The 26438-nt window shown below is 33.2% G+C and overlaps 1 protein-coding gene across 3 annotated transcripts in view; it reads right to left on the bottom strand.

The window, feature by feature from the left end:
* LOC127730396 (acylamino-acid-releasing enzyme-like) overlaps positions 1-26438 on the bottom strand; it is a 50118-nt gene that overhangs the window by 11364 nt on the left and 12316 nt on the right. For all 3 annotated transcript variants that reach the window (XM_052238781.1, XM_052238789.1, XM_052238797.1), the window contains 14 exons: positions 24753-24890; positions 23104-23195; positions 22642-22682; positions 21544-21665; positions 20120-20177; positions 18499-18599; positions 17101-17152; positions 16285-16370; positions 14411-14546; positions 13309-13386; positions 11818-11898; positions 9407-9495; positions 1941-2051; positions 1481-1529 (listed from right to left, as the gene is read on the bottom strand). In XM_052238781.1, coding sequence (XP_052094741.1) covers positions 1481-1529; positions 1941-2051; positions 9407-9495; positions 11818-11898; positions 13309-13386; positions 14411-14546; positions 16285-16370; positions 17101-17152; positions 18499-18599; positions 20120-20177; positions 21544-21665; positions 22642-22682; positions 23104-23195; positions 24753-24890 — 1234 coding nt within the window. The remainder of the gene's footprint in view (positions 1-1480; positions 1530-1940; positions 2052-9406; positions 9496-11817; positions 11899-13308; positions 13387-14410; positions 14547-16284; positions 16371-17100; positions 17153-18498; positions 18600-20119; positions 20178-21543; positions 21666-22641; positions 22683-23103; positions 23196-24752; positions 24891-26438) is intronic.

The raw sequence follows: 26438 nt of genomic DNA, 5'->3' as shown, positions 1-26438 counted from the left end.
ATTCAAAAATATTTTAAGTCAACATTAAAGTCTGACCATAATTGTATGGATGACTTATAGCAATATAGGTTTTGGTAAAGACTGAACATGTTTTAGGTTGAAAATTTGACATAAGTATGTCATAACACTATCAGCGATCTTGATCTAAAAAGAAAAAAATATATACCCGTATATGCATTAAAAGAGAATGGGTTGACGTCATTTTTCATGGCTGATTGTGATCATAAATAAGACTTTAGCTTAGAATGAGGATAATGAGAAGCAGATGGAATACCAACATGACCTTGTAAATTTCTAAAAATAACAATCTGACTTTATCATCATGGTTGACTGATCTCAATGTACATCTTACATAAATCTTGTGATAAACTTTAATGTAATGTCAATGTGGAATATCAACCAATATATGTGACCAGCCACGAGATTTTCAGGGTTATAGAGGTACCAGGGTCAAAATGATTTATTTTGCACTTATTATGAAGTATACATAGATTCAAAACACCCTGACAAGTTATTTTGATAGATTTTGCAAAATAACAGAATTATGGTAATTTTTGTTACTTTCAATTTTATCACAAATTCTAGTTTTTTTTCAATTTTCATATGTATGTTCATCTATTATAGGTATCTTTGAAATAGAAAATTTTCAAATAAATCTGTCACTCCAATTTTTATTGTGAGTTAAGACATTTACCATATGCTTAGTCATAATATGATAACAAGAGAAAAATATTTAAAAATACCAATTTTGGACATTAAAAATGGTGATAGCTCAAAAAGGAGAAATACTAAAATCGTGAAAATTGAACTTGACCTTCATTTAGTCACAAGAAACAACATATCTAAATTTGAAAAAAAAGATCATCACAGCCTTTTCATGTTATTGAAGAGACACTGTTTGGCAGCCGCCCGTCCGCCTGCCCGTCCACCAGAGCCAGCCGTACATCCCCAAATCAATAACTGATATTTCCTTTGAAAATCCAGTTAATGAAACTTTATTTTACCACATGATATAATTGGACATTCAATAACAGGTGCCCGATTAGGTTACACAACTTTACATCTATGTTTTCTCATTATGACATTTACCACCATAATCCTGGACATGTCATGGTGGGTATAAATGAATTCAATATTTATGTAGAAAAGAAAAGGGTGACCTAAATTTCATGGTTGACTGGTCACAACTGAGACTTTTGTTTAGACTGAGATAAAGGTTTAGGTTTAAGGTACTTCGCTATGAAGAACAAATTATTTCAACATGAAGATAATTCTGCAAATGCAACAAAATTTATCTGAACAGAGGTCATAAATTAACATTCACAATTCACATGTCATAGATAATAGCTGAGATTCTAGTAACAAATACGTCATTTTTTTTTTTAAAGTATTTGATGCCATGACACTGTTGTCCTTTTGATACAGTTTATGATTTCTTTATTTTTTTTAAAGGTCTTTTAACAATTATTATATCACTTACTTGATAAGTTAATCACTGGATTTCGACAACAGGCTGCTTTGTAAAATTTCTGCAAAATACAATGAAATTCTTGTAAACTACATCAAAAGATAAAATAAGTAGCATGCCTAAGACAAAATGTACGAAAGGTCACTGTGATCAAATGGTCACTAGTTGCATGTTAATTCAGGACAACACATTTCCATATTGACACAATTTTAAGCTATAAAAAATTTTTAAGTATTTTTTTTATTTTTTAGCATTAGTATTAGCATCTATCAATCCTGTATTGTTACAAATGGGAAGACATCTAGTAAATCTACACAAGAAATCACCAGTAGCTAGTTTTAATGTTTCCGTATATTTTTTTTTAAAGAATCCTTTTTTTTTTCATCAGATATTTTTTTTAGCATGGACAAGAATATACTTTTTATTATTACACCAGCATACAATTTTGATCCTGAAAACAGTCAAAACTTACTGGATATTGACCAATCAAATGTGCTGTAAGAAATCCTCCATGAGAGCCACCAAACACTACAACCTTGTCACCATTTACTTTGCCAGAACTAACAACTTCTTCTGCTGCTGCCTATTAATATAAAAGATCAATAATAGTCCTTATACAAAGCCGTGCAAAACAGGTGCAACTCCTCTCATCCAACCACCTTCCCAAAGAAGGCAGTTTCAAGGCACCATACAAAGACCCGTGCAAAACAGGTGCAACTTCTCTCATCCAACCACCTTCCCAAAGAAGGCAGTTTCAAGGCACCATACAAAGCCGTGCAAAACAGGTGCAACTCCTCTCATCCAACCACCTTCCCAAAGAAGGCAGTTTCAAGGCACCATACAAAGACCCGTGCAAAACAGGTGCAACTTCTCTCATCCAACCACCTTCCCAAAGAAGGCAGTTTCAAGGCACCATACAAAGCCGTGCAAAACAGGTGCAACTTCTCTCATCCAACCACCTTCCCAAAGAAGGCAGTTTCAAGGCACCATACAAAGACCCGTGCAAAACAGGTGCAACTTCTCTCATCCAACCAGCTTCCCAAAGAAGGCAGTTTCAAGGCACCATACAAAGCCGTGCAAAACAGGTGCAACTTCTCTCATCCAACCAGCTTCCCAAAGAAGGCAGTTTCAAGGCACCATACAAAGCCGTGCAAAACAGGTGCAACTCCTCTCATCCAACCAGCTTCCCAAAGAAAGCAGTTTCAAGGCACCAAAATGAAAAAATCTTCTAGATGATTATTTGTCACAATATTAGCTGAAATATTTTTTTTCTCTTTTTCCATATAGAAATTAGTAATTTTATGAATACAAGTTATATTAGTTTATTTCTTATCAAAGTCTGTCAAGGGATTAATTGTGTGCAGTATGAATCGTCTACAGCATTTTATCAAAGTGATCCTTCAGTTAACAAACACAGTATTTTATTTTACTAGTTTTAAAAGAAACAAAATGTTTTACATTCATGTAGTATAGCTGGTCATTGTAAATTTCAAATGTAAATGTATACAAAAATTTTATTGTATATTTTATGTCTTAAAAGTCTCTCATAAATCTTTTTAAGATTAGTGCATACATTGCAAATGTTTTAACTGTTTTATGTGTTATTATGTGAATCTTATTTTATGTCTGTATGTGGTGAGACTATAATAAAATATTGAATCTGAATCCTTTAGTTCCCATTCACACCTTTAATCAACCATCAAGGTTTAACACAGTGATCCTTTAGTTCCCATTAACACCTTTAATCAACCATCAATGTTTAACACAGTGATCCTTTAGTTCCCATTCACACCTTTAATCAACCATCAAGGTTTAACACAATGATCCTTTAGTTCCCATTAACACCTTTAATCAACCATCAAGGTTTAACACAGTGATCATTTAGTTCCCATTAACACCTTTAATCATCCATCAAGGTTTAACACAGCGACCCTTTAGTTACCATTCACACCTTTAATCAGCCATCAAGGTTTAACACAATGATCCTTTAGTTCCCATTAACACCTTTAATCAACCATCAAGGTTTAACACAGCAATCATTTAGTTCCCCTTCACACCTTTAATCAACCATACAAGATAATGCTAAGAAATTTTATTAAGGGATTTATTGAAAAGAAAACTGCTATATGTATCTTTGGACTTAAAACAAACAGAAACAGTAATTGCTTAATCTAAAAAAAAAACTGGCAAAGTATATTTGGAACTGTCAGCACCCATTTTGACCTATTCCATATTTGAAAACAAAGAACTAATCAAATCTACTAAACAAACACAGATAGAAAATTCCATAAATTACAAAAAATTTTAAATTCCACACTTGAATTGAAATATTTTTGCATCCCTTGATATACAATTTTAAATTGGATATTTTTCCCTTTATGTTTTATTGTTTAATGTATTTGAATTAAAGGTGATATGGGTCATTATCTACAGGCATAACGAAAAATTGTTCAGACAACCGTTCTTCCGGTATAGAAATCATGACTGCTGTGCAGCATGTATTTATATGCAAATGTCTGGTCTGAATGTGAATGATGAATCTAATGCCTTGTAAAGGGAGAATAAGACTCTCTCTACTGGTAAAAGAATTAATAGATTGATTGATAGGTGTTTAACACCACTTTTGGCACTTTTTGCCATAAAAAGATTCTGTCTATCTATTATAGTTTTCAAAATTACACGCAATAATGCAAAAAATTGGGAAAAATCGCATTTAAGGGTAATAACTTCAACAAAGAGTCAACTGAAGATTTCCGTCATGTTTGACTCATTTGTAGATCTTGACTTGGTGATCATTTTTGCTTTTTAAAGTTTCTTTCTATCTATTACAGTTTTTAAGATATATATATGCAATAAAATGCTCCGCTGGGGCGCAGCTTGATACGACCGCAGAGGTCGAACCCTGAACAGTTGGGGCAAGTATGGACACAACATTCAAGCTTGATACAGCACTGAATTTGTTTTGTAATTAAATATTTGACACAGCATAGGTTTCTGACACAGAATGAGTGTGATCTAAGAACTTAAAATTTTTTAATTTACCTATTCAAACCATATCATTATTATTTGCTTTTATATATAAATCAGAAATAACCAATTTAAAATGGAAAATTTTAAAGAAAAAAAAGGAAAAAAAATCCCCCCCCCCAAATTTTTTGAACCCCCTTATGATTCATCACCCCCAAACTCAATCCCAGCCTTCCCTTTGTGGTATGGTACCTTGCAGTACAATTTCAGAGAGATCCATACACTTACACACAAGTTATTGTCCTGAAACTAGAAAAATGCTTGTTTTTTTGCCCCTTTTTGGCCCCAAATTTTTAAACACTTAAGGCAATTACCCCCAAACTCAAACCCAGCTTTCCCTTTGTGATATGGAAACTTGTAGTACAATTTCATAAAGATCCATACACTTACACACAAGTTATTGTCATGAAACTAGAAAAATGCTTGTTTTTTTGCCCTTTTATGGCCCCTAATTCCTAAAATTTTGAGGCAATTACCCCCAAAATCAATCCCAGCCTTCCCTTTGCGGTATGGTACCTTGCAGTACAATTTCAGAGAGATCCATACGCTTGAACAAAAGTTAGTGTCTGGAAACTAGAAAAATGCTTATTTTTGGCCCCTTATTCCTAAACGTTTTGGGCAATTACCCCCAAACTCAATTCCAGCTTTCCCTTTGTGATATGGAACCTTGTAGTACAATTTCATAAAGATCCATACACTTACACACAAGTTATTGTCATGAAACTAGAAAAATGCTTGTTTTTTGCCCCTTTTTGGCCCCTAATTCCTAAAATTTGGAGACAATTACCCCCAAAATCAATCCCAGCATTCCCTTTGTGATATGGAACCTTGTGGTACAATGTCAGAGAGATCCATACACTAACACACAAGTTATGTCTGGAAGTTACAAAAATGCTTATTTTTGGCCCCTTTTTGGCCCCAAATTCTTTAACTGTTGGTACCATAACCCCCAAAATCAATCCCCACCTTCCTTTTGTGGTATTGAACCTTATAGTAAAATTTCATAGAGATCCGTTCACTTAAACTAAAGTTAGAGTGCGATAACCAATGTGTCTTCGGACGACGACGACGACAACGCCAACGTCATACCAATTTACGACATAAAAACCAATAAAATTGGTAAATTTCGTCCAATAAATAGCAATTACTCCAATAATGAGTTGTCTGATGATTTCAGTCATGATGACTTATTTGTAGATCTTGTCTTGTTAATCATTTTTCCTAATAAATTTTTTCAGTATCTATTATAGTTAATCAGAATACTGTAAATTAAGAAATTATTGCGATGTTTTTATTATTGCGAAAAATGCGACAGGGTTATAATCGCAATAATTTAAACTCGCATTTTAAAATTTTTTATATGAATTAAACAGGATTTTTCACAATATCGCAAAAATTAAAATCGCATTTTAGTCCAAAATGACAAAATCGCAATAATAAATGCACGCAATAATTTCTGAATTTACAGTAATAGACAACTAGAGGCTCTCAAGAGCCTGTGTCGCTCACCTGACTCTACTTTGGTTTTAGAAATCATGTAAAGATAGATAAAAATCATAACAGATACCCAAATAATAATGATTGAGGCCAAATTTGGATTAATATTGGTCCCGTTATTTAATAAAATATCCTGGTGGCCATCTTGAACAGTAAATCAGCAACAAAGTAGCAGCACATGGTCAGCACCTCATAAGGAACATTCATGCCATGTTTGGTTTCATTCCATTCAGTGGTTCTCTAAAAGAAGACATTTGTATGTATTTCACATAGGGTCCTATGTTAAACTAAGTCCCCCGCTGGCGGCCATCTTGGATGATGGATCGGCTGCAAAGAAACAACACTTGGTCAATACCTCATAAGGAACATTAATGCCATGTTTGGTTCCATTCCATTCAGTAGTTCTCTAAAAGAAGACATTTTGTATGTATTTCCCATAGGATCCTATGTTAAATTAAGTCACCCACTGGCGGCCATCTTGGATGATGGATCGGCTGCAAAGTAACAACACTTGGTCAGCACCTTATAAGGAACATTCATGCCATGTTTGGTTTCATTCCATTCACTGGTTCTCTAAGAGAAGACATTTGTATGTATTTCCCATAGGGTCCTATGTTAAACTAAGTCCCCCGCTGGCAGCCATCTTGGATGATGGACCGACTGCAAAGTTACAACACTTGGTCAGCACCTTATAAGGAACATTCATGCCATGTTTTGTTTCATTCCATTCAGTGGTTCTCTAAAAGAAGACATTTGTATGTATTTCCCATAGGGTCCAATGTTAAACTAAGTCCCCTGCTGTCGGCCATCTTGGATGATGGACCGACTGCAAAGTAACAACATTTGGTCAGCACCTCATAAGGAACATTCATGCCATGTTTGGTTTCATTCCATTCAGTGGTTCTCTAAAAGAAGACATTTGTATGTATTTCCCATAGGGTCCTATGTTAAACTAAGTTCCCCGCTGGCGGCCATCTTGGATGATGGATCGGCTACAAAGTAACAACACTTGGTAAGCATCTCATAAGGAACATTCATGCCATGTTTGGTTTCATTCCATTCTGTGGTTCTCTAAAAGAAGACATTTGTATGTATTTCCCATAGGGTCCTATGTCAAACCAAGTCCTTTGCTTGGGGCCATCTTGGATGATGGATCGACTGCAAAGTTACAACACTTGGTCAGCATCTCATAAGGAACATTCATGCCATGTTTGGTACCATTCCATTTATTGGTTCTCTAAAAGAAGACATTTTTATGTATTTCCCATAGGGTCCTATGTTAAACTAAGTCCCCCGCTAGCGGCCATCTTGGATGATGGATCGGCTACAAAGTAACAACACTTAGTCAGCACCTCATAAGGAACATTCATGGCATGTTTGATTTCATTCCATTCAGTGGTTCTCTAAAAGAAGACATTTGTATGTATTTCCCATAGGGTCCTATGTTAAACTAAGTTCCCCGCTGGCGGCCATCTTGGATGATGGATCGGCTACAAAGTAACAACACTTGGTCAGCACCTCAAAAGGAACATTCATGCCATGTTTGGTTTCATACCATTTAGTTGTTCTCTAAAAGAAGTCATTTGTATGCATTTCCCATAGGGTCCTATGTTAAACTAAATTCCCCGCTGGCGGCCATCTTGGATGATGGATCGGCTACAAAGTAACAATACTTGGTCAGCACCTCATAAGAAACATTCATGCCATGTTTGGTTTCATTCCATTCAGTGGTTCTCTAGAAGAAGTTCAAAATGTAAAAAGTTTACGCCGACGACGGACGACGCCGGACGCCGCCGGAAGACGGACGACGGACGCCAAGTGATGAGAAAAGCTCACTTGGCCCTTCGGGCCAGGTGAGCTAAAAATGAAAAAAAATGATAAAGTTTGACACTTAAGGGCTTTAACTTCTATAAGAAGTCCTCGGACAGTTTTGACATAAGGCCTTTAGGCCAGGTGAGCTAAAAATTTGTAAGGGTTCCGTGGAACCTAGTGTCTCGCCTACTTTTGCTGTTAATCGCAGGCTCAACAAAAATGAGGAAAAAATTAATAAAAATATTCCTCTCTATACTATCTTTTGATTGTAAGTAGCTTCTGTCCAAGTTTGGTAAAAATCCAGGATAGTTTATGAATCTAATGTTTTAAAAACTTAAACTGCAGACTGTATGTAATGTTAACTGGAAGAAAAACTAAGTCCATTTATAAGTAAAATACAGAAAAAATTGAACAAAATTTTAACAAAATTTCCTTCTAGATACTAGCTTTTAATCATAAACAAGCTTCTGTCCAAGTTTGGTACAAATCCAGGATAGTTTAAGAAAGTTGTTAAAATTTTAAAAACTTTAACCACAGAGTGAATGTAATGTTAACTGGCAGAAAAACTAAGTCCATTTATAAGTAAAATACGGAAAAAATGGAATTTTTTTTTTTACAAAATTTACTTCTGGATACTATCTTATGATCATAAACAAGCTTCTTTCCAAGTTTGGTAGAAATCCAGGATAGTTTAAGAAAGTTGTTAAAATTTTAAAAACTTTAACCACAGAGTGAATGTAATGTTAACTGGCAGAAAAACTAAGTCCATTTATAAGTAAAATACGGAAAAAATGGAATTTTTTTTTTTACAAAATTTACTTCTGGATACTATCTTATGATCATAAACAAGCTTCTTTCCAAGTTTGGTAGAAATCCAGGATAGTTTAAGAAAGTTGTTAAAATTTTAAAAACTTTAACCACAGAGTGAATGTAATGTTAACTGGCAGAAAAACTAAGTCCATTTATAAGTAAAATACGGAAAAAATGGAATTTTTTTTTTTACAAAATTTACTTCTGGATACTATCTTATGATCATAAACAAGCTTCTTTCCAAGTTTGGTAGAAATCCAGGATAGTTTAAGAAAGTTGTTAAAATTTTAAAAACTTTAACCACAGAGTGAATGTAATGTTAACTGGCAGAAAAACTAAGTCCATTTATAAGTAAAATACGGAAAAAATAGAATTTTTTTTTTTACAAAATTTACTTCTGGATACTATCTTATGATCATAAACAAGCTTCTTTCCAAGTTTGGTAGAAATCCAGGATAGTTTAAGAAAGTTGTTAAAATTTTAAAAACTTTAACCACAGAGTGAATGTAATGTTTCCTGGCAGAAAAACTAAGTCCATTTATAAGTAAAATACGGATAAAATGGAATTTTTTTTTTACAAAATTTACTTTTGAATATTATCTTATGATCATAAACAAGCTTCTGTCCAAGTTTGGTAGAAATCCAGGATAGTTTAAGAAAGTTATTAAAATTTGAAAAACTTTAACCACAGAGTGAATATTTGTGGACACCGCCGACGACGACGGAATGTAGGATCCCTATGTCTCGCTTTTTCGACAAAGGTCGAAGGCTCGACAAAAATTAACCTCTAACCTGACAATCTTTAACATCCTGGTCACCAACATTCCCTGGCAATGATCTTAAATTATTGTCACCAAATCCTAAGGAGCCTCTGTAGTTTACTGTAAAATGTATATGAAATAAGAGTGAACACACTAAAATGTCTCAACTGCTTTATTGATTACAAAATTTACATGTATACAGACATTTGTACTTATCACTTTCTGTATATTTAATTTGCTTTATCTTGGTATAAAAGTTACAATTATCATTTTTTTATTCATATGTAGCTCTTCATGCTCTAATTAGATGCAAAATAGCATTAAATAAAACTGTGAAGTGGGCAATTTATATGCATGTACATGTTACCTTTGTAAGGCATTTGACCATGTGATTATATATATATATTTTTTAAAAGAATGGAATAACCTATGCACAACAGAACATCATGACTTCAGCAAACATTGATTAAACTTCAGAAACACTGTTCATATAGTAAATTCTTTGAAAAAGGTAAAAAGGGCTTTAATGTTTATCATACTCAGGATTATTGCATTATCTTTAATAAAATTAATAAATTATGGTCTGATTTTTTGGGGGGAAAAGTTTAAATATTTGAAAGTAATTTTAGTTGTGGTGTTGATCAGAGGTCAACAAACTGTCTTCAAATATAGACTGGTATCTTTATCATATGTCCAGCTCTAAATTGGCCACAATTTCTATCACTTTGATCCATGGTTCATTACAATCATCCACTTTAAATGAAAAAAGTTTCACATTATTATAAGAATACCCTCAGTGAATAAATACTTTGTGGGAGTAATATTTACATACAACTATCTTAACATTAAATAACTAGACATCATTGAGATGGGAGCTATCTCTGTGGGCCCCGCTGTGAATAATGTGTGGTAAAAATTTGTATCTTTACCAAAGTTTTTGAGCTTGACCTTTGACCTAGGAAGTTGTACATACATTATGACACATCCTCTGGTGTTGGATAATATAAATGTCAAGTATAAACTTTGAAATCATAATGGTTCTCTAGATATAGAGTGGACACGATCTTCACTATAGGACATGGGGTTGTCAACTGAAAACCAAAGTTTTTGACCTTGACCTTTGACCTAGGAAGTTGTACATACATTATGACACACCCTCTGGTGTTGGTTAATATACATGTAAAGTATAAACTTTGAAATCATAATGGTTCTCAAGATATAGAGCGGACACGATCTTTACCATAGGACCTGGGGTTGTCAACTGAAACCCAAGTTTTTGACCTTGACCTTTGACCTAGGAATTTGTACATATATTATGACACACCCTCTGGTGTTGGTTAATATACATGTCAAGTATAAAGTATGAAATCATAATGTTTCTCTAGATATAGACCGGACACAATTTGTTACGGCCGGACAGACGGACGGACGGACAGACAGACGGTACAACAGACGGACGGACAGACTGATCACTAATGGGCGATCCGCCATTCGGCGCGGCCATAATAAAAATAATACAGTCGACCTCGTTATGTGTAAGTCGAAGGGACCGGACCAAAGTATTCGACTTATCCGAGGTCGAGTGTGTCGTCATAAATTTGGAATACATGAAATACGTTATGAGATTTGTGTAAACCAGATACTTTGAACAGTGTGCCTTTTTTCGATATAACACTTTTTGATTGTGTATTCAATCTCCATATTTTTTGGTTCTTCATATTAATCAAACACACAAGTCCTAATTCAGATCATGCACAAAACAAAAAAAAAATCAATAGTAAACACAAATATTTACAAAGGTCAGTCACTATATATAAATTATGAAATCACTCGCGGAACGAAACAAGTTCTAAACGGTCTCTGATGAGGTCGTCTGCTATACATTAAATTATTATTAAATGATCATAATTGTCTTAACTTTATTTATTGTAATTAATTAATTTTAATTCTAACGATTCATTTAATCTCGGCTTGGGTCATTTAAATTAGTTTCGTTTTTATATCACGTGAAATATGTTCAACACACTAACGTTCCACTTGGACAATCAACAAAGGTGTTAATTACCGGTCACCATAAACATGTCATTTTAACTGTTATACAAACAAGTATGTTTACTCAGCTGTAATCTCTTTTGTAAATGATTAGGTTACATAAGAAATACATCGATTTGAATTTTTATCATTAGGTCTGTATCTTTCGAAAAATTCTTACTTTCAATATTCGAGACATCAGGGTCAATTTACATCAATTATACATTGACGGGACTATAAAATTTACTCGACTTAACTGAGTATTTGAATCAACTGAGTTCGACTCATCAGAGGTAATAATGCATTGATCAAACAGGAATTTTACCGGGACAGAGAAATTACTTCAACACAACCGAGTTCGACACAACGAGGTTCGACTGTAATTCAAAATTATTTGTAGTGTTCACCTACTGTACAAAACTGCAAATCCACTGGCAATGAGACAGGAAGTGTATAACATATATCCTTCTGTAAAGACAGAATGAGGTCCTCCTGAAAAAACAAGTGTACAACACATATCCTTCTGTAAAGACAGAATGAGGTCCTCCTGAAATAACAAGTGTACAACATATATCCTTCTGTAAAGACAGAATGAGGTCCTCCTGAAATAACAAGCATACAGCATATATCCTTCTGTACAGACAGAATGAGGTCCTCCTGAAATAACAAGTGTACAACATATATCCTTATGTAAAGACAGAATGAGGTCCATATATCCTTCTGTACAGACAGAATGAGGTCCTCCTGAAATAACAAGTGTACAACATATACCCTTCTGTAAAGACAGAATGAGGTCCTCCTGAAATAACAAGCATACAACATATATCCTTCTGTACAGACAGAATGCTGTCCTCCTGAAATAACAAGTGTATAACATATATCCTTCTGTAAAGACAGAATGAGGTCCTCATGAAATAACAAGTGTACAACATATATCCTTCTGTAAAGACAGAATGAGGTCCTCCTGAAATAACAAGCATACAGCATATATCCTTCTGTACAGACAGAATGAGGTCCTCCTGAAATAACAAGTGTACAACATATATCCTTATGTAAAGACAGAATGAGGTCCATATATCCTTCTGTACAGACAGAATGAGGTCCTCCTGAAATAACAAGTGTACAACATATATCCTTCTGTAAAGACAGAATGAGGTCCTCCTGAAATAACAAGCATACAACATATATCCTTCTGTACAGACAGAATGCGGTCCTCCTGAAATAACAAGTGTATAACATATATCCTTCTGTAAAGACAGAATGAGGTCCTCATGAAATAACAAGTGTACAACATATATCCTTCTGTAAAGACAGAATGAGGTCCTCCTGAAATAACAAGCATACAACATATATCCTTCTGTACAGACAGAATGAGGTCCTCTTGAAATAACAAATGTACAACATATATCCTTCTGTAAAGACAGAATGAGGTCCTTCTGAAATAACAAGTGTACAACATATGACCTTCTGTAAAGACAGAATGAGGTCCTCCTGAAATAACAAGTGTACAACATATATCCTTCTGTAAAGACAGAATGAGGTCAATATATCCTTCAGTACAGACAGAATGAGGTCCTCCTTAAATAACAAGTGTACAACATACATCCTTCTGTAAAGACAGAATGAGGTCTTCCTGAAATAACAAGTGTATAAAAATTTGATAAAAAATAGATTCAAACAACTGATTTGGGCTATAAAGTATACTGTTTAAAAAGCAACAATAGATTAACATGCTTTACTGATTTTAACCTTAAATGTGTTATACTGCTAAGATAAACTTACCATATGTGATTTTTTAAAATATCTGAGACTTCTGGCATCACTCAGAGTTACTTACCATATGGAAACACAAGAAGTGGTGGTTTTCACATCTGAAATTTCTGAACAAATAGAATAACTTACCATGTGGGAACACAATAAGTGGTGGTTTAACATCCAAGACTTCTGGCATCACTAGAATTGTTTCATAGTTCAATGCTCCTGAAACAGAAGTTCCCACAATAAAATTTTAGCCTGGGTATCCCCTATTTGTAATACTTTCATAAAGCTTGTGGCTACAATATAAGTTTTTTTCCAAAGGACAAGGCTAATATGACAATATATTGAACAGATGGCAATCATGCTTATCTTGGTTGGCTGACAGATATTCTGTTCATTTAACTGATACGAATTTAGTTTTAAAAGAGATCACCATGACATAATTCCACTAATATAAAACTGTAATGGTTTAAATGGAAAAAAGAAACCATACTTTTAAAACTGAATTCTAAATGAAAAACAAGAGGCAGACAAAACGACAGCAAACCAGGTTTTTGTTCCATAATTAGAATCATTATTAAAACAATCAAGGGTCATTATCTTGCCATAATAAACAATATATCAAAATTTGAAAAGGATTGGACTAAGAACTCTTAAGTTATTCGATGGAATTGTCATAAAGTTCATTTCCCAAGCAATCAAGAAGCAAATCTACTGAAAAGCAAAATGAAAATTGAACTTAGACCTCCATTTTGTGGTCAATCACAACATATAAATATAAAAATAAATTGATTAAACAGTTCTCAAGCTATTGTAAAGAAAAAGATAGATCTACCACCTGTTATACTATCCCTAATAAATAGGTGTTTAATGCCCCTTTCAGCACTCTTAACTATGTTGTGGCAGTCAGTTTTTATTGGCGGAGGAAGCCGGAGTACATGGAGGGAACCACAGACCTTTGATAGGAAAACTTTCAATCCTAGTCAATTAAGATCTGAATCAAACACACCTACAAAGAGTGACTTCCAAACTCACAACCTCAGTGTTGACTGGCAAATGATTGCTTTAGATGAAATACTTAGACCACTCAACCATGGAGGCCCCCTTTTTAAGTGGAAAACCTGGTCAAAAAGCTAAAGTTTTAAACTTTTGTAAGTCCTAATTAAACTGTTCATTTTTTTTTACATTTTTTAAATGAAGGATAATTAAATACAAGTGAAAGCTGAAATAAATTTTCATCATTTACCAAATTTAGAATGGGGTCTGTCTGTTGGAGAGAATGTTTGAACTTCCCATGATATTCCAGGAACAGGTATAGGTTCATCAAGTGGACATACAGTAATCTCCCCTTCCTGTCCAGCAGCTGGCAAGGAACTTATAGCCTGTATAATGGAAATGGTATATATTTATTTGGTGTACCTTTTTCATAACAATATAATTTTATGCAGTTAATGTGGTTGATCGCAAGATAAAGGAGATTCTCTTAACAGATCAGTTCAGGCAATTTCAACAGGAATGACTGCATTTAAATCATGTTTACAGGTACTTAAAAGAGAATTAATTTTATCCAACAACTATCAATTATAATAACAGATCAGTAACCATCACTTACACACTTTGTTGTTGAAATCTACCAAATAAACCAGAGTTTTATCATGTTGTGGTCTTAAGCATATTAATTTTTTTTATAAAGGGTTGGCTAGAATTCATAATATTATGTATGAACTGTTACATCTTAATGATAATCACACAAGACATTAGTATATCTAAAATGCTTTGTTCTTTATTTCATTTTAAACTTCTACCTTGCTGTGTTATGACAAAGCAGGAAAAGTATCAAATATCTTGCTTTTTTACATTTCTCATAGAAATTTTGATATGAGTATGAATTTAAGCCCTTCCCAAGAAGTTGCTAAATTTGTCTTATATGATACAAATATATGTTTTTGGTAAGACTACTGTTAAAAAGTCTATTATTATGACAATCAGTTTTGGTCAATGAAACAACAAAATTCCAAATTGTTTGAGAATATCTCTTACTCTCAACTTGGAGTCTTTCGTATTTCGACGTTTCCATTTCATCTGTAAGATGATAAATCTTACAGAATTATGACAAAAAAGGAAAACGAACTTATTGTTATGTGTTTTTAACACAGGTTTCGTTTCGCAATATTATTTGTTCAAACAACATTTCAAGGTCAGTTATGGTGTCTATTTTTAGATACGTAAACATAGGGAATTACAGGTGATCATTAGGGTCATTATAACATTTGAATCTGTCATTATATCATTTGTTTACAGAGTGGAGTCTATCAGTATCAACAGTAATCAAGGAAACCCTTAATAAATAACAGGGCCCGTAATTTCAAGGAAGTATTAAAAACATGGTAAGAGTAATCAGAACGCGTAAACTGTGCTACTTTTAATTTAAAACAAATAATGCGAGATAAGATTACATTACTATAACGTGCGTAGTGATTTTACGATAATTTTATGAATGAACGATAATTTTATGAATGAACAAGAGCAACTTGACCTCTTTCAAAAAGAAAAATGAATCAAACAACATAAAACCGTATAAGAGATAATTCAGTCAAATTTTCAATATTAAATCAACAACTGACATGATTCAATATTTTGTTGAAACATCTCAAGAACGAAATTGCAGGTATAAAAATGCACTTTTTTCACTCAGACTTCTATGTTCTTTTATAGTCAAACGGTTGTCCCTTTAAATACAAAAGTATATCTACAAGAACATGTGTTGAAACTTCTCAAACCCACTAATGTTTTTCAACTGTTTCAATTAACGTATTTCATTAGAAAACATACTTAGGAGTTTTAGAATGACAGACCAGGAATCTGCTCAAAAAACTTTGCTTGATCTGGGTCACAAAGATGGCTATACACCATAGCATGAAAGCAATTGCTTTAACAAGCCTATTATAGAAATATTTTATGGCTAGATACTTCTTTATTTAAATGCTACTTTTGATCAAACAGATATCACTTCAGGAATTTAAAAACACTGCGTAATGGTTTTTATTAATTAGTAAATTAGACTACTAGGGTTAAATATTTGGTCCATCTGAATGAAGTGCATAAAGTTAGTGTACATACCAAATAAGGTGGTTGATTTAAGGCACTACATTTTACAAGAAGTTTGTCCATTAAAACATCCATCAATACTGCATCACCTTTTACATCTGAAAGTACAAGTTCAACAGTAGGCTATTGTTCACTAAAGATACTCCCCCCCCCCTACAAGTATTCCGTAAACAGGAAGTTAATGAGTGATGTATGTAAAAACGCGGTGAAGCATGCTCCCTGTGAAGTTTCAGGGATCTCGGTTGAAAGCTGTAAAAGGAGTTGATTACACAAATTAGGTGGCTGCTTTTTATTACTATATTAGGCCTAAATTTGTAAACACATTACAGTCACACCTCTATATAAAGGTCCCCTTCAGGACAATAGAAAATTGACCTTATAGGAGTGGTGACCTTTGAATTGAGGTTCAATATGCATAGGTGAAACATGGAAAACGTGACCTTACAAGACAGGTTATTCATTTTAAGAGGTGACATTTTTTACAGGTTTGACTGTATATTATTTGTTTTTTAACAGTATACTTACCAAGAACTCACAAATAAAGAATTGATTTATATATATCAATCATTTAACTTTGTAAAATCATTTAAGAAAACCAGAAACCAGTTCCACCCTATTAGGTCAAAATTTGTAAACAAGTCAGTCAACTACATTTTGAAATCTGACTGAATTTTATCTATAACACTTCATTTTTTTACAATTTAATTTCCTGTTTTTCAATGGCTTATTTTCTGAAGTATCTTCACCTCTTAATCATTTTTTTCTTATTTCATGCAGTTAATTGAAAGTATATTAGGACTATAAAAATAGTTTTCAATTCCAACTTACTTGTTTTCAACCTTGTGACAGTTTTGTCTTTTACATCAACAACTACTAAAGCCTGAAAGATATATATATATATAAACAAGTCTAAATTGAAAACAACGTTCAAACCTATGATTGCGTTGGATAAAAACCGCAATTTTTATACGTGTGCATGCAAAACAAATTTCTTTGTAGAGGGGTCTAAATACAGCACAAACAACATTTTCCAAAAGACCAAATGAGTGAAAAAGTATATTTTAACAAAACGCATTTGACTAGCAGGTCAAACAACTGATGTTCTTAAACCCTGCTGACTGCCATTGGCTATTGCCAAATAAACAGATCACAAGATTTAACAAAATAGATCTTATAAATAATTTATTACCAAACAGAAAACAATAAACTTGCGGATAAGATGGTATACCGCAAACATGACTCGGGTGCAAAAATTTGTACACCATATCCGGATTTCGACAATTAATGTCTCTTCAGTGATGTTAGGAATCGAAACGGTATTTGGGAGGCCATATAATTTACCTCATATATATATATATATACATTGTATATAAAAATAAACATGCTTGCATATATTTAAATATTTTATATAGAGATACATAGATGTGTCCTTAGTTTTATAGCAGCTATCATGAAAGATATATACAATATTAGGTCAATATTAGATAAATACTGACTTCTTTTGTATGAGGCTTAGAAACTGGGGAAGGGCAAGATAAACACACCCTTCAACTTTTGTTGCAAAATACAAAAAGTTGATATTTTTCTGATATCAATCTAATATTGTTTTTATAATGCAGCTAAAAATGCCTACAATAGTCATTTAAGTGGAAACATAAATTTAAACTAATTTTCAATCCCTAAATGATTTACTGATTGTGAAGAAATGATGTGCCATAAAATTGACATTGAACAAAACATCCCTATGCTGATATATTCAGAAAATAAAGACAACAGGAAGTGTTCTAACTCCAGTATAAATAATTATCACTATTTTGCGTATTTTTCCTTTGATCTTTTTATGATAATTTTTCATATCATGCTACTCGCTTGAGATAGAAAATTATTGCCAGAAACTAAAGGCGCATGTGCCGTTGTCAATGTAAACATCAACGAAGTCACAGGCAAAATAGGGATAAACAGACTATCAACGGTCTTTCAAACTCTGTCGCCCTTCGTTGAGATTGTAGCAGAGAAACACCCTCTTGTTTAAAAAACCATTGATAATCTGTAAGTACAATAATAATTACAACAGTACTTATACATGTATGTAGTCACAACATTGTTAAATGTGTAGGTACACAAAAACATGGATATATATATATGTAAAACAATAGTACAGTTGTGATATACACATTTGTTGGTATAACAGTATTGACATGTTATTCTTAGAACACAGATATTTACCACAGAACTTCTCCAAAAACTTGATAAAATTATCCTCCTGTTGTCAGCTGACCAACACTTTGTGGGTAATGATGCTACATAGAAACCTGGAAAGCTTTTAACTGTAATAAAAAATAATTTAATTTTGGATGTAACATGTCTTCTGATTGGCTGAAAGTTTTTTGTCTATCAGCTCATAGACATAATTTTGTCATGTGACCGTGACGTCATCAATGTTTTTTCATGATTTACTCACTAAAAATGGAATTTAGAATTAAATTATAAGGAATGATTGTAATGTTTTTTCTGTCTATTCAAAATAACCTCAAAAATGTGGTGCACACTTTTAAATAACCTACTACAAGGGTTATTCAGTGTGCACCACATTTTTTATGTTATTTCTTCATAATCAGAAAAAATATTACAGTCATTCCTTAAAAAATATATTTTTTCTTGTGATAACCTTGCTTTTGTATTGTTGATATGGCATACACAGAAGAGGATGTATCCCACCAGTGGTTGATATCAGCTTCATATGCAATTTCAATGGGATGGCCATATCAGCCCTCATTTGCAAATTTTGTATCAGCCCTCTTTTGGTTTAAAGTAAGGTACAATGTGTGAGACTAACTTGATCTGAAACCAACCTTGCTGATAGCAAAATTGTATGAACAACATAACATTCAAATAAATTAAGCTCATGTTTTTTTTAATGCCATCAGATTTTGTGACATCATTGCTAGGAACAATACAAATTTGGAGAAATTTGGAGAATACCAGACTTTGTTGTGAGAATTATTAGGGAATCATTGGAATGTTTAACAATACGTAAAAAAAAAGCCAAAACAAAAGAGAAAGAAAAAAAAAAAAAATATATATAAAATAAATGTATGGGATTTATTCAGTTGTTTAACTCAATTTTCTCTTTCCAATTTCACAGGCTGAATAGAGATATTTAGATCATTACATAGCATTTTCCATATTGGCCCTTGTATTATCCCCTGAAGCATATTGGTACCTTAAGCTAAAGCCCAGAGTCAGATATTACATCAATTTGCCTCCAGATTATAACATTCTGCTACTGCATTCCATGTGGTATGCACTATTTCTCTATTTGATTGCATTTGTAACAAACTTTTATTTATCTGAAGGATTTATTGTTAGTATTTGGATTTCTTCCTTGTGTTAAGCAAGCTTCATGTAATGTAAATTCTCTTCCTTGTGTTAAGCAAGCTTCATGTAATGTAAATTCTCTTCCTTGTGTTAAGCAAGCTTCATGTAATGTAAATTCTCTTCCTTGTGTTAAGCAAGTTTAATGTAATGTAAATTCACAAATTTTTGTGTGCATCTATTATTGTGATTTTTTAACAATGGACACAATTGTGAAATTAATTATTGCAATTTCAGTAAATTCTGCAAACCAATAATGCTATCAAAATTTAAAATGAGAGATTTTATTTTTGCTATACATATTAGCTTTTAAAAACATCGCAACAATTCCTAAATACAGTAATTCAATGATAAGTTTGATGTGTTATGGTGATTGTTGTTATTACCTTTTTTCTATCAACCATGGTACCTTAGGACTCACTTTTGATTAGGGTCTATTATTTCATTATATTTTGCAAATGATGTAACAAACCTGTAGGTTCTTTAACTATATCCACTATCACTGATGTCTGTCTGGATGGCCAATCACACTGAAATATACAGGGAGTACAATGTATAACCCTCTCAATGAAAATGCTCAATAGAAGACTTTCGAATTTGTGCACTTTCCAGTAAATTTAATTTGTCAAAATGCTTATGTTATTACGTCACAGTATGAACCGATTGTTCGATGACGTTGTTTACGCTGATTGACCTCAGGTCAACCGGCCTAACTAAATCATAAAAAACAACTCAAGATTGGTGTATTATTAATTCATTAAACTTCATTTTTCAGCTAAAAAAATCAGCTACTGAATCTGGATAGTAGTCTTTTTTTAGTAGCTAGTTGATTGACTATATGACTTATTGAAAAAAGTGATACCAGAGCCTTGCCTACCGAAACTTTGATTGCAAGTGATACAAAATAATCAATTTTAAATAAGTACTGCATCTACATGCTATAATTACAGTGACATATATTAAAGAAATTTTCAGTTAAACATTCAAAGGTGCCAAGACCTTGTCAACTGGTTTCTATACATTAAACTGCTTTAGGATTTTGTTCTGATGTGGCCAAGTTCAATATGGAAAAAAAAAAATCTTAGAATGATCATAATTTTTTTAGTGAATCATTACTATTTATGAAATTTTCAGAATCTGGCAGATCAGATCAAATAAAAAAATAAAACTTATTTTCAAATCAGCAATGTTTTTATATCACGATGGGATAGATATTTCCTAATATGATAATGAGCACAGTATATCTTCTTTCTACATTTAAATTTCAAAATACTTCCTTTTAACCCTTGTCATTTGGTTGATTGATTGATTGGTGTTTAACGCCACTTTCAGCGCTATTGTGCTATTTCGTGGCAGTCAGTTTTTATTGGTGGAGGAAGCTGGAGTGCCTGGAGAAAACCACCAACCTTTGGTAGAAAAACTGACAATCCTAGTCAATTAAGATTGGAGTCGAGCGCACCTGCCACGTGCGGGATTGGAACTCACAACCTCAGTGTTGACATGTTAGTCTTACAGTAGTTCGACTACTTAGACCACTTGGCCACCGAGGCCCCCCTTGTCCTTTGGTATAAAAGGGTAAATAAGTTTTTTATAAATATTTCTTTTTAATGTTTCACTATTGGAATTAATGACAGGCCACTTTGTGAAATTAGTTTGTAAGTTGAAGGTTTCATTCAAAGTTGACCTGAAAGGATAGACATTAGACAGATGATAAATAATGACAAAGTCTTACACTGGGCCAGTGACAGCGAAAGAAGTTTAAAACTCCATAAAAACTAAATATATCGTGTATCAATTGTTTGAAGGTGATTTTGAAAAAGAAAATATACCAGTATATCATAGCACAAATATTTTCTTGTCTGACTTTTATTGCTGTTATATGCAATCATTCCTTACCATGAGCAGTCTAGCACACTGGTAATGTGGACCTCCTATATCATTATCAAAATATATTAATTTTGATCCATCTGGACTAAATCTAGGCAGTGCACTGCATCTGGTATCATCACTCAGTCTTTCTATGGAATACAAATCAAGTTTTGAATAACATCTAAAAATATATTCTGACAAAAAGCCATGCCTGGTAAAAATAAGGCCAACTATTACAGATACCCAATTTGGCAAACTATTGACTCCTCAAAAGAATTTTTCAATTGCATCTTTGTAGATCTAGTACTGCTAATCATTTTTTACCATAACAATTTCTACCTATCTATTACAAATGTATAATTTTCAGGATATAAATTGGCAAAAACAAGAAAGATTGTTAAAAATCATCATTCAATAGCAATAACTCCTTTCTGAATCATCTGATAATGATGGTTAAAATAGGAAGCAGGTGGATCTTGACATCCTGAGCAGTTTCCCCACTGTCAGATTTTTTCTGTCTAATATAGTTTTCTAGATAAAGGACAATTAGTGCATTTTACGCTTATGTTCTATTTTTAGCCATGGTGGCCATGCTTGTTGACTGACTGAGAAAAAACACAAACTTTATACTAGATACCTTAAGGATCGTTCACCCCAAGTTTGGTTGAAGTTGGTTCAGCAGTTTCAGAGAAGATCTTTGAAAAAGTTTATTACGAAAGATGATGTCATGATGTGACGAAGTGATGGCAATAGATCACATGGCCTTATGGCCAGATGAGCTAAAAAATAGTTGCTTGGCACTGATTATCCAACTTTTTAAGACCTTGCTAATACATTTGATATAAATTTCATAACAATCCTACAGGAAATGTAGGCATGAAAGTGCTGAAAATGCAAATTTCCGTATAATTTATATTAACAAGGGCATAACTTCTTTAAATATAGTTGATCAGCACTAATTTTTGGAGATAAATTTCATAAAAATAGTTAGAATTGTACACATGAGAGGGCCTACAAGACCGGATGGACGGAAACAGAGATTTTAGAATGGACACCAGATATTTCTATGTTCCCCGCATCGCATTGCACAGGGGACAAAAATAAAGCATATTTAAAGTTGCTTACCACATTTGTTGGATACAGTATCCCAATAGTAGATTGCACTCCTGGAAAAGATCAATATTTTACATATATATGATTGTTTTTATAATGGAAGTATTATATTTCCTACATTACTTTTCAATTAACCTAATTATTAATTCCTAGCTATAGCATACATCAAGTGCAGATTATTTAAAATTGGTAAAAATCAACATAATATTTTTCTTTTCTATACAAGAAACCCAAAAATAAATAATTGTGTTCTGTCCAATTCTCTCAAAATTTCTTGTAAAAGTTATTTTACAAAATTTTGTGTATTTCTGCAATAAAAAAGATTTCTACAAATCTCTATTATGCAGGTTTTTTTCAAACATGGTCACCTTGAAACCAAAACTTTTTCTTTTCTTAAAAATAATTTTCAGATTCGAAATTTTTTTTTTCTTCACAACTATATCTATAATTATGTCTATAAAAGAACCTACTTACTCTCTGATTGGACAATATATTAGACCTAATCTGTATGGACCATTCTTCCATCCAGTGAAAACCACTCCCGAGTCTGATGGTGCCCATACTGCCTTTGATGGTGTAAAATACTCATGATTAACACTAAAAATGTAAAACTTTTCCAACAGAGTTATGGTTTTTATCTTCATATTTAACATTTGAAGTATCTGATATTTTGTTTTTGTGGATTTTTTTGGCACAAGAAGAATGATGTTAGTAACAGTGTTTGATACTTTCCTTAAATATTAAAAAGAATTTTTGATCGAAATATTGAATTAAACAATGCACTGTTAATGGTTGGAATCAAACTAAAATGATATCTAAAACAAATTTTGTCTTATATTTTGTACTAACTGTTAAACAAGTAAAACTAGGTACTTTTTTGTACTGGTAATGTATTAGTCTGTTCATTAGATACTGTGGATTAATTTGTTTTTGTGGGTACCAATTTTCAGAAAAAACTGTATTTTTGTGGATACATATAGAAAATTTGCATTTCATTGAACATTTGAATTTGTGGTTCACCTAAACCCAGGAAATACCTGAAAATTGTTACCACAAAAATACAAATGAATCCACAGTATATGATATAAAATGCTCCGCTTGGCGCAACTTGATACGACCGCAGAGGTCGAACCCTGAACAGTTGGGGCAAGTATGGACACAACATTCAAGCTTGATACAGCACTGAATTTGGATTGTAATTAAATATTTGACACAGCATAGGTTTCTGACACAGAATGAAAGTGGTCTAAAAACTTAAAAATTTAATTTACCTATTCAAACCATATCATTATTATTTGCTTTTATATATAAATCAGAAATAACCAATTTAAAATGGAAAATTTTAAAGAAAAAAAAAGGAAAAAAAAAATCCCCCCCCCCCAAATTTTTGAAACTCCCCCTATAATTCATCACCCCCAAAACTCAATCCCAGCCTTCCCTTTGTGGTATGGTACCTTGCAGTACAATTTCAAAGAGATCCATACACTTACACACAAGTTATTGTCTGGAAACTAGAAAAAAATGCTTGTTTTTTTTCCCCTTTTTGGCCCCAAATTCCTAAATGTTTAGGACAATTACCCCCAAACTCAAACCCAGCTTTCCCTTTGTAATATGGAACCTTGTAGTACAATTTCATAAAGATCCATACACTTACACACAAGTTATTGTCATGAAACTAGAAAAATGCTTGTTTTTTGCCCCTTTTTTGGCCCCTAATTCCTAAAATTTGGAGGCAATTACCCCCAAAATCAATCCCAGCATTCCCTATGTGATATGGAACCTTGTGGTACAATGTCAGAGAGATCCATACACTAACACACAAGTTATGTCTGGAAGTTACAAAAATGCTTATTTTTGGCCCCTTTTTGGCCCCTAATTCCTTAACTGTTGGTACCATAACCCCCAAAATCAATCCCAACCTTCCTTTTGTGGTATTGAACCTTATGGTAAAATTTCATAGAGATCCATTCACTTAAACTAAAGTTAGAGTGCCAATGTGTCTTTGGACGATGACGATGCCGGACGACGACGCCAACGTCATACCAATATATGACCACAAAATTTTTTTGCGGTTGTATAAAAATCAGTAAATGAAAATGATTTGATTAACACCTGGTTATTACCTGTCCCAGAGAATGATTGTCCAGTATGTTATCCAGAACTTTTACATCACCATTATCTATGTCTAAGATACAAACAACGGGACATGTTTTACCCACCAATTGTTCACCCCAGTCTTCTATGTAATCATGTTCTTGTCCCTGTATAATATCAATGCTATATTTAAGTTAAACAGCCATTTTTTTTATTACAATATTCGAGGTATCAGCAACAGGAAGTAAGACTCTGACAGATCTGAAAAGAGCTCACAACCTACAACCCATTACTGTCAAGTTGCTGACTAAATATGAGGTCAATCTATCAAGAAGTACCTGATAAAAGTGTGATGAAAATATCTGCTGGATGTAAGGATGAACAGACATGACAGACAGAAGTTTAGAAACACAAGGTTATTGCAACATAGCCATCACTCTCACACAGATATCTCACCTTAATGTAATTTTAATTCCCTTTAAATTGACCTCAACACAAACTTTAACATGCAAGTTAAGGGAAAGTTTCAAAGTCAATAGACCATGACTGAGGGGGCAGGGGTCGAGGCGAGACAACTAGAGGCTCTAAAGAGCCTGTGTCGCTCACCTGCATCTTCAACATTGGCCACTTTTTAGTAAAAATCATCATTAAAGGGGAATAACTCTATCAAGAGTTAACTGACAATTTCAGTCATGTTGGCATATTTGTAGATCTTATCCAGCTGATAATTTTATCTATTATAGTTTTCAAGATAATACGCAAAAAATGCAAAAAAATGTTAAAAATTATCATTAAAGGGCAATAACTCCAATAATTAGTCGACTGAAGATTTCGGCCATTATGGCTTATTTGTGGATCCTGTCTTGCTGATCATTTGTGCTATTTAAAGTTTCTATCTATCTATTACAGTTTTCAAGATAATAGGCAAAAATGGGAAAAATCATCATTAAAAGGCAATAACTTCAATAAGGAAACACTAACAATTTCGGTCATGTTGACTTATTTGTAGATCTAGTCTTGCTGATCATTTTTGCTATTTAAAGTTTCTATCTATCTAATATAGTTTTTAAGATATAAGGCAAAAACACAACAAATTTGTAACTTCGTCATTATAGGACAATCACCCTAATAAGGAGTCGACTAAAGATTTTGGACATGTTTGACTTATTTGTAGATCTTGTCTTGCTGATCATTTTTACTTTTCAAAGTTTCTGCCTATCTATTATAATTTTCGAGATAATAGGCAAAAATTAAAAAAAATGGTAAAATTCATCATCTATGGGCAATAACTCCTGCAAGAAGTCGTCTGACAGTTTTGAAGTAAATGAACAATAGGTAGAGCTCAACATTCTGAACATTTTTGCCTTGTTAGATTTTCTCTATTCATAGCGGTTTTCAAAATAATAGGCAAACCTTGCATTTTACCCCTATGTTCTATTTTTAGCCATGTCGGCCATCTTGGTTGACCGGCTGGTTCATCGGACACATCTTTTAAACTAGATACCCCAATAATGATTATGGCTAAGTTTTGTTAAATTTGGCCCAGCAGTTTCAGAGGAGAAGATTTTTGTAAAAGTTAATAGACGACGACAGACGACGACAGACGACGGACGAAGGACGACGGACTCCAAGTGATGAGAAAAGCTCACTTGGCCTTTCAGGCTAGGTGAGCTAAAAATGAGGACACAGGCAAAAGTGACATTTTTTAAAATGAA

Source organism: Mytilus californianus, unplaced genomic scaffold (assembly GCF_021869535.1).
Source record: "Mytilus californianus isolate M0D057914Y unplaced genomic scaffold, xbMytCali1.0.p SCAF_1, whole genome shotgun sequence".
NCBI lineage: Eukaryota > Metazoa > Mollusca > Bivalvia > Mytilida > Mytilidae > Mytilus > Mytilus californianus.
This window is presented reverse-complemented; position numbering and strand designations above follow the sequence as displayed.